The 14860-nt window shown below is 60.4% G+C and overlaps 3 protein-coding genes across 3 annotated transcripts; 2 read left to right on the top strand and 1 right to left on the bottom strand.

Moving 5' to 3' along the window:
* The first annotated feature begins 25 nt into the window (after positions 1–25).
* EXOSC6 (exosome component 6) lies at positions 26–1677 on the top strand. The gene has a single exon (XM_030227499.2). The coding sequence runs from the start codon at positions 26–28 to the stop codon at positions 956–958; it is 933 nt and encodes a 310-aa protein (XP_030083359.1). The 3' UTR covers positions 959–1677.
* A 1394-nt stretch (positions 1678–3071) lies between these two features.
* LOC103816839 (C-type lectin domain family 18 member A-like) lies at positions 3072–7471 on the bottom strand. Its single transcript, XM_050978858.1, has 12 exons — positions 7372–7471; positions 6594–6685; positions 5798–6022; positions 5635–5732; positions 5045–5166; positions 4848–4955; positions 4615–4707; positions 4384–4490; positions 4115–4244; positions 3941–4037; positions 3771–3862; positions 3072–3619 (listed from the first exon to the last, which is right to left on the bottom strand). Exons 1-12 carry the CDS (start codon positions 7469–7471, stop codon positions 3582–3584), a joined length of 1302 nt encoding a protein of 433 aa, XP_050834815.1. The 3' UTR covers positions 3072–3581.
* A 1836-nt stretch (positions 7472–9307) lies between these two features.
* Positions 9308–12823, top strand: LOC103816838 (fibulin-7-like). The gene is made up of 8 exons (XM_050978985.1): positions 9308–9376; positions 9822–9978; positions 10138–10308; positions 10478–10603; positions 10758–10880; positions 10976–11113; positions 11209–11347; positions 12463–12823. Exons 1-8 carry the CDS (start codon positions 9308–9310, stop codon positions 12821–12823), a joined length of 1284 nt encoding a protein of 427 aa, XP_050834942.1.
* The last annotated feature ends 2037 nt before the right edge of the window (positions 12824–14860 follow it).

Below are 14860 nucleotides of genomic sequence, written 5' to 3'. Positions count from 1 at the left end.
GGCTCTGGAGGCGGGATGGGACGGGATGGAGTGGGCTGGGATCCCGCTGCCAGTCACAGCTTGTGCCCGCCTCCTGCTCGGGCCCGCCCCGTCACCGCCCTCTCACGGGGTCCTGCCGAACATGCCGCTGGATCACCGCCGCCTGCGCGGCCCGGAGGAGTCGCAGCCGCCGGCGCTATGGGCAGCGACCACGGCCGAGGATGAGGAGGACGAGGAGGGCGCGGGGGCGGCGCCGCGGGATCCCTGTGCCCTGCGGCCGCTGTTCGCGCGGGCCGGGCTGCTGAGCCAGGCGCAGGGCTCGGCCTACGTGGAGCTGGGCAGCGGCACCAAGGTCCTCTGCGCCGCCTGGGGCCCGCGGGAGGCGGCCGAGCCCGGCCCGGGCCGGCTGATCTGCGAGTTCCGCCGGGCGCCGTTCGCGGGACGAGGGGCGCGGGGCCGGCCGGGCGCGGCGGCCGAGCGGGAGGCGGAGCGAGAGGCGGCGGCGGCGCTGCGGGAGGCGCTGGAGCCGGCGGTGCGGCTGGGCCGCTACCCGCGGGCCCGCCTGGCCGTCAGCGCGCTGCTGCTGCAGGACGGGGGCTCGGCGCTGGCCGCCGCCGTCAGCGCCGCCGCCCTGGCGCTGGCGGACGCGGGCGTGGAGATGTACGACCTTGCTGTGGGCTGCGCGCTGTGCCGGCCGTCCGCGCCCGCCGCCTCATGGATGCTGCAGCCCGCCGAGGCCGAGGAGCGCCGCGCCGCCGCTCGCCTCACGCTGGCCCTGCTGCCCGCCCTCAACCAGGTGTCGGCCGTGCTGGGCGGCGGCCGGGGCGGCCCGCCCGAGGACTGGGCGCAAGCCCTGCGTCTCGGCCTCGATGGCTGCCACCGGCAGTACCCGGTGCTGCGGCAGAGCCTGCTGCGGGCCACTCAGCGCCGCGATGCCGCCGCCGCTGCCACCGCCGCTGCCGCCGCCACCAGTGCCTGAGTGCCCGTGAGACCTGCGTGAGGATGGGGCATCTCCCAGAGCCCGCCCAAGCTGCTTTCAATGCTGCCGGAGACCCCTGGAGCCTGACTGATCCACGCCTCACTGTTGGGGATTAAAATAAGTTTACTTTTAGAATCTTAAAAGTTTATTAAGTTTAACTGTAACTGCTGGTGATCCCCCAGACCCAGCCTGATCCGTGCCTGATGCTGCTGGAGACTGGATGAGTCAACCTTTGCACTGCTGGACACCCCTCATGTTGCCTACACAGCTGGAGGCCCAAGAACTGTGCCCAAGGACACGGGAATCTGCACTCCCCACGCACTGCCCGAGCACCCCTGAGTGCACCCAAGGAGCCCTCGTGTTGCAGGAGACCATTCTCAGCTGGCACCACAGGACCCAAACTGCCTTGCACACTGCTGAAGCCCCCCAAGAACAACCTCCATACTGTCTCAGCAGCCAGAGCCTTCCCAAGACCTCCCTCCAAGCAATTGCTGGCACTCTGGGATCCCACATCTCCACCCAGGGTGGTCACAGCACTAGGCTGAAACCCTCACTCCAAGCTCCCCACCATATCCATCTGTGCAGGCAGCACCAGGCAGGAACCACGTCATGGCATGGACTGTGCATCCCTTGGACTTCTTGCCCAGGCAGTGCTTCAGGGTGGCAGAGTTGTGTTTTGTTAGTTATTTCTGAATAATAAATCGTATTTTTTCTGGTGAGTCTTCTGCCTGCATGGCCCTCCTGGGACCTCTGCCAGCCATGGGCAGATGTGGAAGGATGTGCTTCTACAATTGGGGTCACCCCATCTGCTCCCACTGTCCTTGAGGAGTTCAGGGGGAGCTGGGTGCTTCCTTGCAATCTGATTATTCCTGGGGATGGAGTGGAGCAGGTGGTCTTGTCTGCCAAGCTGCATCATGGTGGGCTGGTAGAGAATATTCTGGGTATTTTCCATTGGGATACAAGGCAGAGCTGCACTCGTGGCTCTGGGTTGAGCTGTAGGAAAGGCAGCATCCAAGAAGGCACTCAGAGCTGGGGGTTGTATCTGGCAGCACATAAAATGGGGTACAAAACTCTGCACTTCAGACAGTTAAAAACTGCATTGGAGTCAAATAACCAGAGAAAAGAAATACAAATTATTTTACTTTCCAATACAATACACTCTTTTACCAAATTAGAGCAAATTAGAAATACAGAACAAATTCTATCAGTGAGAGAAGGACGACTGAGAAATGAGGGACATGGAACTGAAACGTGACACTGGGGAGCACAGGGGTGACCAGGACTCTTTGGGTGCAGGCCAGGGGCCCTCATAAAGCTCTTACTAGAGTCCTGCTGGCTGCAGATGCAATGCCTGACTGAGAACAGCCTATGGAAAACCAGTTGAGCATCCCAGTGCCAGGTGAGCATCTCCCGGGGAAGGGGTGTAAGAGGACAGCCTATCCTGTGGGGAAAGGGGCGCTCGGGGAGGGTGGAGGGCTGGATCCGGCCGGTACTCACATCTCCAGCCTGTGTCCCCGTTGCCGAAGAGCGTCATGGCCTCGCTCCAGCCCCGCTCTCTGCACCCCGCACCTGACCGAGCACTGCCGCCTGGTGCTACCACTGCCAGGCGGGGGGGTCACGGGCCACACTGGTTTGCCCAGTTTGCTCCAGGGGCTCCAGGCACTGCCCATCGATGTGGACGGTGCCTTCCCTCGGCTGAGACAGGGCACAACCAACAGGCCATGAAACGCCTTGGATGAAGCTATTTTAATTCCCAGCCCAGCACTGGATGGGCTGTTATGACAGGAGGAGAGCAGTGGCACATCACCTCTAAAAGCACCCACTGACAGCCACCAGTGCTGGGGGCACAGGCTTGCACCCACCACACGGGGTGCTGTGACTTGGGGCTATCCTAGGGCTGGCAGAAGTAGCTCTTGGTTAGGACCATCTCTCCAAGGCAACCCCACATGCTGAAGATGAGTTCAGCCAAGGCTGGCTTTGGCTCCAGCAACCCCAGAACCCACTCCAGAGATGAAACTGGAGGTTCCATCCAGTGCAGGCAGGATGTGGACTGTGGCTAAGGAGAGTCTGGTGGGCTTAGGGGAAGAAAATGAGACAAATTGCTCTTCTTGAGGATCTTTATTAATGACCAGGCAGATGATGAAGGACCAGGTGATGGTGAGAAACCCACCAGGCTGGGGCATTCTCACCCAGGTCAGGAGAATGGCTCAGAGCTGAGCCTGGTCCTGAGCTATGCCAAGGTCTGCACTCCCAAAGAGCCCCCTTGGCCCCTCGTAACACTGAGACCACAGTCCAGACACAGCCCAGCTGCCAATTTTGGAGGAGGATGCCTTTGTACCTGGCTGTTGCAAGGGATGTCTCCTTCCAAGGGTGTTGCAGAGTGATAGTGACCAAGGAAGGTGAGGGGCAGAAGAAGATGCTGTGTCAGGGATGCTAACATACAGCACACCCCTTCTTGCCAGGTCCCAGTGCCATGGGTCCCCTCAGCCCCTCATTCCCTGCACAAGTGAGCTGTGCAGAGATCCTCCTGAGCCATGGCCCGGGCTTTGCACAGCACCAGGCTCCTCCTGAGCCCCAGGTTCAGCACAGCAGCCAGCGCTGGCAAGTTCCCAGGGCTGCCAGCTCAGGGGTCCCGCTGCCACAGGGCGATGTGTTCCTGGGCTGCAATGAAGTGTGTAAGAGTCAGTGACTCCCACCCCAAGAGAGACAGAGGTCTGGGCAGGGCTGGCAACAAGGCAGAAACACAGCAGAGCTGGGGACTGGCACCTCCATGGCCCAGCATGCCCAGGAGGGCTCCCAGCTGCCCACTCACCGAACTGGCAGATGTACCGGTTTCGGGTCTTGCAGCGCTGGTCGTTCCAGTTGAAGGCAGCTGATGCTTGCATCTCCACACAGTTCCCGAACCTGTGTCCCACCAGGATGGTGCTGAAGCCAGCCAGCAGTGACACCATGCAGAGTTTGGTGTCCCCTAGATCCACTTACCCCTGGTTGTCTGGCTGCCCGAAAGCGAAGCTGGTGAACGAGGATGGCTCACCCACATCCCAGCGGAAGGAAGCCTTGGATGTCTTGTAGGTGAGACCTGGGGGGGCAAGTCCTGGGTTGGCATGTCTGCCAGCACCCCAGGCACTCTGCACCCTGCCCGCTGCTGTCTCTCACCAATCCAGAAGTTTCCAGTCTCAAAATCGGTGTCTGTCACCCTGTTACCCATCTCCAAGCGGCTGAGGTAGAAAGCCAGAATGTCCTGAACCTTCTGGTTTCTTATTTGGGCCAGCATTGCTCCTTTCTCCTGTGGGAAAGGGAGTGAGTCTGCCCCACCTGCATGGCCCAGCACCGCTCCAAGCAGAGGCGAGATGCTCAGAGGCACTGCAAGCATGGGTGGCACTTTTCAGCTGCCCAGAGATGCTCGAAGCACCCCAGGAGTTCACCTGGCATTTAATTTTGGCTCCATAGTAGGTGTCGGCTTCAGGGGACACCATGAAGCAGTCGCTGTCTATCCGCACATCACAGGCATGGAAGGGGAAATGGATCTTTGCTGGGGACGCAGGCAGGAGCAGGTGGGTCCTTGTGCCAGCAGAGATGGGCCCACGGAGGACCCTTTGCCCCGCTGTGGGGTGCCCTGCCTGTGGATCACAGCAGTGCAGGGGGCGCAGACTCACTGCCGCACTCAGCTCCTCCGTAGCCCGCGTCGCAGAGGCAGGAGCACTCCTCCTTCCTGAACCTCCCGTGGAGGCACTGCCCGCTGCACCTCACTGTGGGCACAGCACTGCATTAGCCCCCCGTGCTGTCCACAGCATGGGCTGTGCCCATGCATGCCCTGCACCAACCCTGCACCCGCATGCCCTGCAGCAGCCATGCACAAGCCTCTGAAGGCTGCACGGTGCCCTCTTACCTTGGCAGTACTTGCCCGTGTAGCCGGGGGGACAGGTGCACTGGCAGCTGCTCATGTCGAGGCGCCCACTGTTCCTGCAGCTCATGCGACAGGGGTTCCTGGGCACCTCTGGAAACACCAGAGTGACAGTGGGGCATCAGGGGTGGAGGCAGCATCTCCAGGGTCATGCAGAGGCCATGCGGACGGGGGGAACTCACCACAGAGCCCGCCGCTGTGGTCCCAGGACTTGAAGCAGCCAGAGAGGCTAGCGGTGCAGAGGGAGCACCAGGGTCCCTGCTTGTAGGGCAGGATGGGCATCCCGGCCACCTCCCAGTTGCCCCTGGCCCCAAAGACAGCTGGAGGGAAATGCTCCACCCACCCGGGCAAGCCACACTCCTTTCTGGGTCAAGCCCGCACCCACCTCGCAAAGCCGCACCCATTTCTAACTCACCGCCCCGCCTTCGTTCCCCAGCCCCACTCGCTTCCAGCACTCGGTCCTGTCCACAGCACTCAGCCCCGTTCACTTCAGCACACAACCCCGCCCAGAACATCCAAACCCTCCGTCTTCTAAGAGAAGGCCCTATTTGCATTTCCAGCCCCACCCACATCACCCAGCCCCACCCACCTCAGTGCACAGCCCCACCCACCACTGGAACAAGCTCCCCCTCCCCTGCCACACATCCCATAGGTCAACCCATGCCCCACCTTGGTTGAGACCCCACCCACACCTATAAGCCCCGCCCATTCACAACAAACCCCGCCCCCTCCGGCACACCCACCACGCCCCCGCCCCACCCGCAGCCCTTACCCCGGCGAGTAGGCGCACGCGAAGGCCTCGCTGGGGCCGTGGGGGCCGGGGCAGCGGTGCCGGCCGCAGCCCAGCTGCCCCGCTGTGGCCCACACCAGCTGTGGGAGAGCGTTTGTCACTGGGCTCTGGTCCCCAGCAGCCCCCCCGTGCCCCTCGTGCCCACCTGGGTGTAGTGGCGGCAGGTGGCGTTGCCGGCGCAGCGCCCCGTCCTGTAGTCATAGCGCTGTCCCTCGGCGAACCAGAGCTCCAGCACGGCCCCGAAGCCACCCGTGCCCGCCGGCAGCAGCAGCTCGCTCCAGCCCAGCTGTGGCGCTGGCGGTGGAGCGGGGCCCTGCAGGCAGCTGGCTGCCCGTGCCCCCGCCCGCCGCCCCAGCTCCTCGCTCCACTCCTGCGAGATGGGCATGAGCCACCCAAGGAACAGCCCCGGGGGGTGTGGGGACCACCAAGATGGTCAGGCCGGGAGGTGACTGGGGGACATCAGAGGCTCAACAAATGGGTGATGCTGCAAGGGACCTGTCCTGCCCCTGGTGTGGGCAGCTGGGGAGTGATGGATGGATATTGAGGGCCACCATAGGACATGAGAGACACACCTCGGGACCAGCCCTGCCTTTGGTGTGTTCAGGTGAGGTGGTCGGGGAATATCAAGGGCCTTCATGGGGAATGGGGAACCCCACACAGGACTCCAAAGAGCCCGGCTGTGTCCTGGGGTGATTAGGAAGGATCAGAGAGACATGGGGTCACCAAAAGGCACCACAACAGATCAGCCCTGTTTTTAGTGTGCCCTGGATTGGCAGTGATATGCTCTTCCCCAGGGGCCCCACACCAGCCAGTGCTTCTGCTTCATTAGCATGTTAGCAAACCACTTTGTGTCACCCATGGGCTGCCCACTCCCAGGGCATGGGCAGGAAGGTGGATGTGACATCAGAAGTGGGGGACACGGGACCTGCAAGGGGGCTCACCAGCTTCTGCATGTTGGCAGCAGGGGGCTGCACTTTGCTCCTCAACTTGTTGTGCAGTGAGAGCACCAGGAAGGTCTCCTTCGTGCTGAGAGCTGGGGGGGACAGCAGTGGATAGGGAAGGGAGCAAGGGGGCTGAGAGGTACAAGCGCCCTCCCCATATCCCTGGCTGTGGCCGGACCCTTCAGGAGGCCGTGGGAATTCTCCCTGAAGGGTCCAACCACAGCCGGGGATACCGGGAAGGCACCCGGGTCTCCATGGAGACTTGAGGGGAGAGAAGAAAGAGCTTTTAGGCTGGGAGCACAAAAGGGGCAAGGGGATGAGGGGGAGCAGCCCACTGGGCCCCCGTCTCGCACGGGTGGGCTGAGACTGCCAGGAATGTACTCCCTCTGCCCCACCGCCTCTGTCCTGCCAGAATCCAGACCCCACTGGGCAGGACCCATCACTAGCCCCCATCACCAGCTGCAGGACCCCCAGCCCCATTCCATAACAGGCTCCATACCATTCCCAGCCCCAGAGCCCCCTAGTTCCATTGCAACACCAGCCCCAGAGCCCCCCAACTCCATCCCATCACCAAGTCCATGCCCCTTCTTCCAGCCCCATTCCATCCTCAGCCCCTATCACCCACTAAGACCCCAAGGCCACCCCTGGGTGCCCATCACCCACCCAGTCCCCCACACATCTGGTCTGGCCCAAGGGGACGGTGCTCAGGCTGTACTCATCCCCCAAACCAGCTGCCTCCCAGCCCTGCTGCCGGAGAGGCAGCCCCTCCACCAGTTACCTCCTGGAGCCAACGGGGACAACTTTTCTGGAGCATCCGATCTCGTCTCATGCACCCTCCACACCAGGAGGCTGCAAACCAGCAGGACCAAGAGCTTCATGTAGGTCCCACGATGGGGGGAGCAGACCCCCAATCTCCGGAGGGAGGGCTGGGGAGAGCCGAGCTGCCCCGCAGCAGCCCCGGCTTTGGGGCGAGCTCGGCTGCGCGCTCCTGCGTGCGTGTGTGTGTCTGGTTGCAGGATTTGATCCTATTCAGGACTCCAGACAGGCACCGCTGGGCAGCGGGAACAAAAGCTTGACGGGTGAGTAATGGCTCTGTCAAAACAGTTGCTCGCTGGAGCGAATGTGGCAGACAACTCCCAGGGCCCCGGGCTGCAGCCCCGCTGGGATGTCCCACAGCGGGGTCAGCCCTCTGTGCTCTGTCCCAGCCCCTCCGCCAAGCCCGGGTCGGGCTGTGAAGGCAACAGGAGCAGGGGTCACAACCGGCACCCACTTTGGGACACTGGGAGACTGGAAGCCAAGGGGCTGGGGCAGCAAGGGGGGCCCTGCTGCCAGCCTTCCTCCTGCCCCATGAATTAAACATGCCGGGGAGGTAACACACACCGTGCAGGCACGAAGCCAAATACCCGCTACAGAGAGCTGGGCAGCGTGGTTACAGGGTGGGAGGATGTGAGAGCCAGGGGCCAGCGGCGGGAGAGGTGCTGGGCCCAAGGGGGCCGTGTCTTGGTGGGCACCTGGATCAAGCAGGGGTCCCATGGCCCTGGCTACTCAGGGGGCTCAACAGAACCACGAGAGCTCTGCCCCAGCACAGGGCTTTGCAGAACCCATGTCAGGTGCTCCCCTGGCACAGGGCAGAGGTGAGGGCTTCAGACATCCTTGCTCAGGATTCTGAAATGCCACAGGCAGGAGGGACTGGGAGCATCCTACGCACCAGCTGTCAGGGCTGAGCTGGGTGTCAGCATAAACCCAGCTGTAAATGCTTCAGTTCCCTCAGGCTGAGTCTAAACCTGACCCTGGCCTGAACCTTGGCACTAATGATAATGCCAACCCTGATTCTCATACAATCCCTCCAGCTAATATGGATCTTAATCCTTGGCACTGATCCTAAGAATAACGTTAACCCTAACAAAAAATCTAACTTTAGCCCTAACAATAACTTAATGCTAATCAAAACAATAAACTTAAGGCTAACTCCAAACCTAACATTAATGCTAACCGCAACTCTAATCCTAACCCCAACCCTACCCCCAACTCTAATCCTAACCCTAATCCTAACCTCATCCCTAGCCCTAATGCTGGCTCTAACATTAACCCTAACCTTTATGTTAATGTGGACTGAAACACCAACTGCACCTCAGCTCCAGGCTGCAGCAGCACCTTGGGGTTCCCCTCTGAACTCCAGCCAGGGCTGAGCTCGCCCCAGCAAAGCTGTGCTGAGTCCAGCGAGTCCGCAGCATTCCTGGGCTACCCTTCCCAGCAGCCCCAGCCCCACTGGTGAGCAGAACCCCCGCACAGACCTCAAAGTCATCTTTTCTCCCAGGAGACTTTCCCAGGCTTAGCTATTGCATGGGATTAGCCTCATCCTGCATCTCTGCGTGCCGGGGAGCCCCAGAGCCAGGACTGGCCGTGTGGTGAGCCCGGCACCGCTGGTACCACCGTAAGTGCTGTGACAGCCACCGCCTGGCCCCGATATCTGCTGGCCCTGGGACATGAAAGGCCCCAAAGCCTCTGATGTGCAGAGAGGGAAAGGAACGGAAGGGAAGGGAGAGGTTAGAGCCAGTGCCAAGGGGAAACTTTCCTACAGCTCAGCCTCAGGCAGGGGAAAAACCAACAAACACATGGGCACAGGCTGCGAATAAATCCCTGTGAGTGCAGGAGCGCAGCTGCGAGCAGAAACGGACCGTCAGCGTCTTGCCCCTGTAGTCAGCCCCAGCGTGATGCTCCTCACCCCACTGCCAGTCTGGCTGGCCCTGGGCATTCTTCAGCTGCCCCTCGGCAGCTCCCAGGTAAGGACCTGCATTCTCTCCCCTCCAGCCCCCCAGCAGACCTCCCTCTCTGGGCTGCTCAGCACCCACCTCTCACACCCCAGCACCCCAACACCAGCCCGCAGTAGGGGGTATGGCACAGCCACAGCACCTGTGGAGCTGCTGGGGCCAGGGGGATGGTCATGGGGCTTTTCCCCTGCAGCAGTGAAATGATGTTAAATGCACTCAGGGCATGCAGCTTCTCCACAGCATCCAAGTGCTAGAGCAGGACTGGGAGGTGGAGGCTGAGGCTGGAGCAGACACAGAGCCAGGGTCAGACCCCAGCCAGGGTGGGAAGGGGCTCTGTCCAGGGCAGGACATCCAAACCAACCCCAAAGATGCTGCCTGCTTGGAAGGGTCCTCCCGGGCTGTGGCAGGGTGGCAGGGGAACCCAGCAGATGACTGAGGTGTGTCCATGATCCCCCAGGAGTGCCTGAACCGGCAGCAGGCACTCAGCGTAGTGCGGCAGATGCAGAAGCTGTTAGTGGCACAGGAGGCTGCCCACCTGCAGGGCACCCGTGGGCTCCGGCACCAGCTCTCCATCCTCCAGAGCCACCTCCAGAGACCGGCCACCAAACGCAATGGTAATCCTGGCTGGTCACCGCCATGGGTGACATCCTCACAGGGCCAGCTCTGACCCCTGGCCCCGCACAGCCTGGGCAAGGGACCCCCATCTCCCTGTCAGGCTGGAGTTGGCTCCAGGCTGGCAGTGCCCATCCCCACCCATATCTGTCTGTCCACAGAGATCTGCCCGCAGCTGGCAGTGCCCCTGAATGGACGGATGCTGGGCCGGACCCTGCGGGTGGGCCACGAGGTTCACTTCATCTGCGACACCGGCTTCCGGCTAGTGGGCTCAGAGACACGTGCCTGCCGGCACAACCGTACATGGAGTGGCACCCAACCCTTCTGCAGAAGTGAAGTGGAGCAGGGTTGGGGTGCCATGGGCTCCGTCCTCCCTATGGCCTCCTCTGCCACCCTGAGCTGTGGGGTTTCATTACTCTGCTCAGAGGCTGCAGCAATGGGCACTGGGGTCGGGCAAGGATGCACCTCTCCAGCTGATGCTCACAAGCTCCTTCTCCCTAGGTATTGATGACTGCTCCAGCAACCCGTGTGCTAACAGCGGGACCTGTGTGGATGGCAACCAGAGCTACACGTGCCTCTGCCCCCCAGGCTGGTCAGGCCCCAACTGCCAGAGTCCCATCTACTCCTGTAGGTGCCTGGATTTGGGCTGCAGAGGATGGGGATTCTCTTGGGGACAGTACCTGGCCTTGCTGTGCCTGTCTCCCCCTTCCCTGGCAGCCCCGGTACCTTGGCCACCACCATCTCCCCATGCTCCAGCATGACACCTGCTGTCCCCCTGCAGACTGGGTGACACTGAGCAACACCTCCTTCAGCCGCCAGCCCCGCTGTGCCGAGGGCCGCTCGGGCTCCCGGCGCTGCAGCTGTGACACCGGCTTCCAGCTGCAACCTGGTGGCGTGTGCCAAGGTAAAAGGGGGTGAAGATGATGAGATGATGGAGGGTGGGAAACAAAGGCTTGGTGCCAATGGGACCTCTGACCATTCCCCACTTTGTCCACTTAGATGTGGATGAATGCCAGCTCTACCAGTCCAGCCCCCAGACACAGATTTGCCTCCATGACTGCCTCAACCTCCCAGGCTCCTACCGCTGTCTCTGCCCCCCTGGGTATCTGCTCCATGCTGACCGCAATGCCTGTGAGGGTAAGAACCCAGGGTGCAGGGCAGGGAGCCTGCCATGGCCATGGGAAGAGGGGTGCAGTGGGGACAGCCCCACTCACCCTGTGTCACCACCACAGACGTGAATGAGTGCGCTGGGAAGCAGCACAACTGCAGCCAGGGCGACCTCTGCATCAACACCTTCGGGGGCCACCGCTGCGTGCGCCCCAAGTGCCCCCCGCCGCGCCACAACACCAGCTATGTCAAGACCTCTGCCTTGTGAGTACCCTACTGTGCATGTCGGACTGTGTCGTACCCTGTCCCAGGATGATGGGTCCTGTTGTGAGCAGGGGGCTGTTTTGTGTCACCCAGGGCCAGCAGGGAGAGTAGCAGTCAACAGTGGTAGCCAATTGCCACATGGGGTGTTCAGGTGCACTTGGCATGTTCCCTGGTGGTCTTGGGAAGCTGGGGGTGCAGGTGGGAGCACCCCCATATGTGGTGGCTTTATCCAGGATCCTGGCCCCTCTCAGAGTTCCAGCCTGGGGGGATTGATGCTGATTTTCCTCTGCTGCACATCCATGTGTTGCCATCAGCTGCCTTCCAGCACTCCCAGACATCCCACTCTTGAGATTAAACTGCTTTCTGCCAACCAAATAGAGAAGCATCCCTGATCCTGACAGATTTCTCTTCAGGAGGCACATCTGGCTCCATCCCAGTCCCAGCCTCAAAGTGTCACCCAGAGCTGTGCCCCTGCAAGCCACGGCATTTGCCTGGCAGACACAGCAATGAGGCAGAGATCCGATGATGGGCACACCTGGATGTGGCTGTCTTGGGTTGCTGTGCCACAGGACCGACAGCAGGGCTGGAGATGCTGCCTGTGGCATGGGCTGGGCTTGTGTGTAAGGATGAGGGCAGCACCCTGAGTATAGTGAATATTTTTGCCCCCAATGAGGGGAGAGAATGATGCATCAGACTCCATCTTATCAGGAAGCTAATTAATTACTTTATTATACTATATTATTATATATTATATTACATTATATTACTTTATATCTAAACTGCATCTGCTAAGCACTCCACCGCACTCTACTGCACTGAATCTTGTGGCTGTCAGCCGACAGTCCCACAACACACACGCACTTGGCCCTGATAGGCCAAGGAAACCAAACACCATCACTTTGGGTAAACAATCTCCATACTGCATTCTACTTTTGCACAAACACAGATGCAGCAAAAGAGATAAGAATTGTTTTGATCATTCTCTGAGGCTCAGAAATTGTGAATCCCAGAAACATTATTGGGAAGATTGCCTTGCTTTTCTCTGTGAGGAGATATGTGGCTATGCTGAGAGCCAAACCACGGCATTGAGCAGTGGCACCCTTCTCTCCTGGCAGCCAGTGCGAGCGGAACCCCTGCCCCATGGACAGCCGAGCCTGCCAGCTGGCTGCCAGCTCCATCTCCTTCCACTACCTGCCGCTCCAGGCCAACCGCACCGTGCCCCGTGTCCTGTTCAGGATGTCCACCACACACTCAGTGGGGGACAGCCTGCGCTTCACCATCGCGGGCGGGCAGGGCCGCGGCGTCTTCGCCGTGCGGCGCTCGGACCGGCACACGGGAGAGCTGCTGCTCACCAGCCCCGTGGCGGGGCCAGCCACGCTGGAGGTGGAGCTGGAGATGAGCGAGTTCTCCCACAAAGTCCTCCTGGGCAAGCACATCTTCAAGGTCACAGCCTTTGTGTCCCCATATGTGTTTTGATTGCCTTTGTAGGCAGGTGGGGGGCCATGCCAGGGCTTCTCCCGGGGAGGAATGGAGCAGGTTCAGCTCAGTGGTCCCAGGTTTTGTCCCATTGGAGATATCCCTCTGCCATAATGCTCTCTCATAGCCATCACAGCAAAAACTGTCCCTTATAGGAAAAACCCCATGGCCAATGGAAGGATCGGCCTGGGGGTGCCTGCCTCTGCCAGCCCCCTTCCTCCCTGCTCACATGGCACACAGGGGAAAGACAGAGTGAGCAAAAAGCACTTGGCGTGCAGATTCAGCTTCTTGTATCTTGTAATCTTTAATAAAAGAAAAGTGACTGTAGGAAGGGTGTCCTCCTTGCTCTATGTTTTGTTCTCGTGGCACAAGGCTCCTGGGGACAGCTGGTGGCTGTGCTAATGGCAGGGTCACCCTGCAGAGCTTGGGGTGAGCTACCAACAGAGCTACCAAGCCCATCCAGGGTCATGCAGTGTCCATGCCCCTCTCTGCACCACTGCTCCTGAGGCCACGCTGAAGAGTCCCCCAGCATAAAAATGGGAGATGGGCTGAGCAGAGAATCACAGAACGCTTTGGGTTGGAAGGGATAATTTTGTGCGAACTCCACTGCCATGGGCAAGCACAACTTCCAACACGCTGCCCTGAACATCCTGCACAGCCAAGACTGTCCTCTTGGACAGAGGAAAGAAAGAGCCTGGAAAGCACAGCAGGGCTCCCTGGTCCTGGTGAGCAGGGGATACTGACAGGGGCTTCCTTGTGTGCAGGAGGATTCCCTCTGCAGCAGCTCTGACACAGGCTGGTCAAACCTGCAGCTCCCCAAGCACTCGAGCTGTCCCTGCACCCATCTGGAGGAGGGTGGGCTGTGACAACAAGTGGGGTGCAGCACCCCACACCCCTCGGGCACGCCCCGTCACCACCAGCATGGCCAGACCCCGTGCAGGGAGCGCAGCCAAGGGTTCAAAAGGTGACGAGGGCCTTTGGGGACAGCGAGCGGAGGACACACCACCCCTGGGCCGCACACAGAACCCTTCTGAGTGCAGGGTCCAGCCAGAGCCCTCACACAAAGCAGCCGCTGTGCGCGGACACGGCGGCCCATAAAGGGCTCCTTGTGCCCTTCACCGGCACCACCACCGGGGCCGGGCTGTGCTCCACCGGGGCTGGCGGAAAAGCCTCCCCAGGGCCAGCAGAGGTGTGGGCCGAGTTGGGCTGGGCCGGGCCGGACCGGGCCAGGCTGGGCTAGGCTGCACTCGGCCGGGGCAGGTGGAAAAGCCTCCCCAGGCCCAGCAGAGGAGCGGGCCAGGCCTGGCCAGGTTGGGCCAGGTTGGGCCGGGCTGGGCCGGACCAGCAGAACTGCGTCACCCAAACCCGCAGCCGGCCTGTGCCCACTGTGGTGGCGGGCTAGGATAAAAAGAAGGGAATTACAGGGTAAATATTTATCCCTGCACATGAGGTGTCCCAGCCAAAAAGGACAAAACAACCTGGGTTTTGCACAGGTTTTCTTCTACCCTTGAAACCCTCAGGTACAGCTGGACTAGGCACTAACAGCCACATCACTGACTGCTAATGATAATAAAAGTTTGCAAAGGTCACTACAAGAAGGACATGGAGGTGTTGTAGCGAGCCCAGAGAAGAGCAATGGAGCTGGGGAAGGTCTGAAGCACAGCTCTGGTCAGGAGCTAATGAGGGAGCTGGGAGGGCTCAGCCTGGGGAAAAGGAGGCTCAGAGGGGACCTTATCATTCAACAACTCCCTCACAGCAGGGTGAGCCAGGGGGGATCGGGTTCTTCTCCCAGGTAACAAACAATAGGACAAGAGGAAATGGCCTCAAGTTGTGCCAGTAGACGTTTAAATTGGGTATTAATTTCTTCATGGAAAAGGTGGCCAGGCGCTGAGGCGGGCTGCCCAGGTAGTGGTGAAATCATCTTCCCTGGAAATGCTCACAGGGTGTGTGGATGTGGTACCTGGGGACGATCTTTAGTGGTGAACATGGCAGTGCTGGGTTAGTGTCTGGACTCAATGTTTTTTAGAGATCTTTTCC

The sequence above is a fragment of the Serinus canaria genome, chromosome 11 (genome assembly GCF_022539315.1).
Source record: "Serinus canaria isolate serCan28SL12 chromosome 11, serCan2020, whole genome shotgun sequence".
NCBI lineage: Eukaryota > Metazoa > Chordata > Aves > Passeriformes > Fringillidae > Serinus > Serinus canaria.
Note: the sequence above shows the minus strand (reverse complement) of the source record. Positions and strands in the feature narration are given on the sequence as shown.

What these genes read in the sequence shown, in the direction of transcription:
- LOC103816839 (XM_050978858.1), bottom strand. Translation starts at nt 7,471, where the DNA reads ATGAAGCTCTTGGTCCTGCTGGTTTGCAGCCTCCTGGTGTGGAGGGTG. An exon ending in GCGTGCGCCTACTCGCCGGG is followed by an intron (nt 5,167 to 5,634) that starts GTAAGGGCTGCG and finishes CTTTGGGGCCAG; the next exon opens with GGGCAACTGGGAGGTGGCCG. An exon ending in CACGGGCAAGTACTGCCAAG is followed by an intron (nt 4,708 to 4,847) that starts GTAAGAGGGCAC and finishes CTGTGCCCACAG; the next exon opens with TGAGGTGCAGCGGGCAGTGC.
- EXOSC6 (XM_030227499.2), top strand. Translation starts at nt 26, where the DNA reads ATGGAGTGGGCTGGGATCCCGCTGCCAGTCACAGCTTGTGCCCGCCTC.
- LOC103816838 (XM_050978985.1), top strand. Translation starts at nt 9,308, where the DNA reads ATGCTCCTCACCCCACTGCCAGTCTGGCTGGCCCTGGGCATTCTTCAG. An exon ending in ACCGGCCACCAAACGCAATG is followed by an intron (nt 9,979 to 10,137) that starts GTAATCCTGGCT and finishes GTCTGTCCACAG; the next exon opens with AGATCTGCCCGCAGCTGGCA. An exon ending in CACCCAACCCTTCTGCAGAA is followed by an intron (nt 10,309 to 10,477) that starts GTGAAGTGGAGC and finishes CCTTCTCCCTAG; the next exon opens with GTATTGATGACTGCTCCAGC.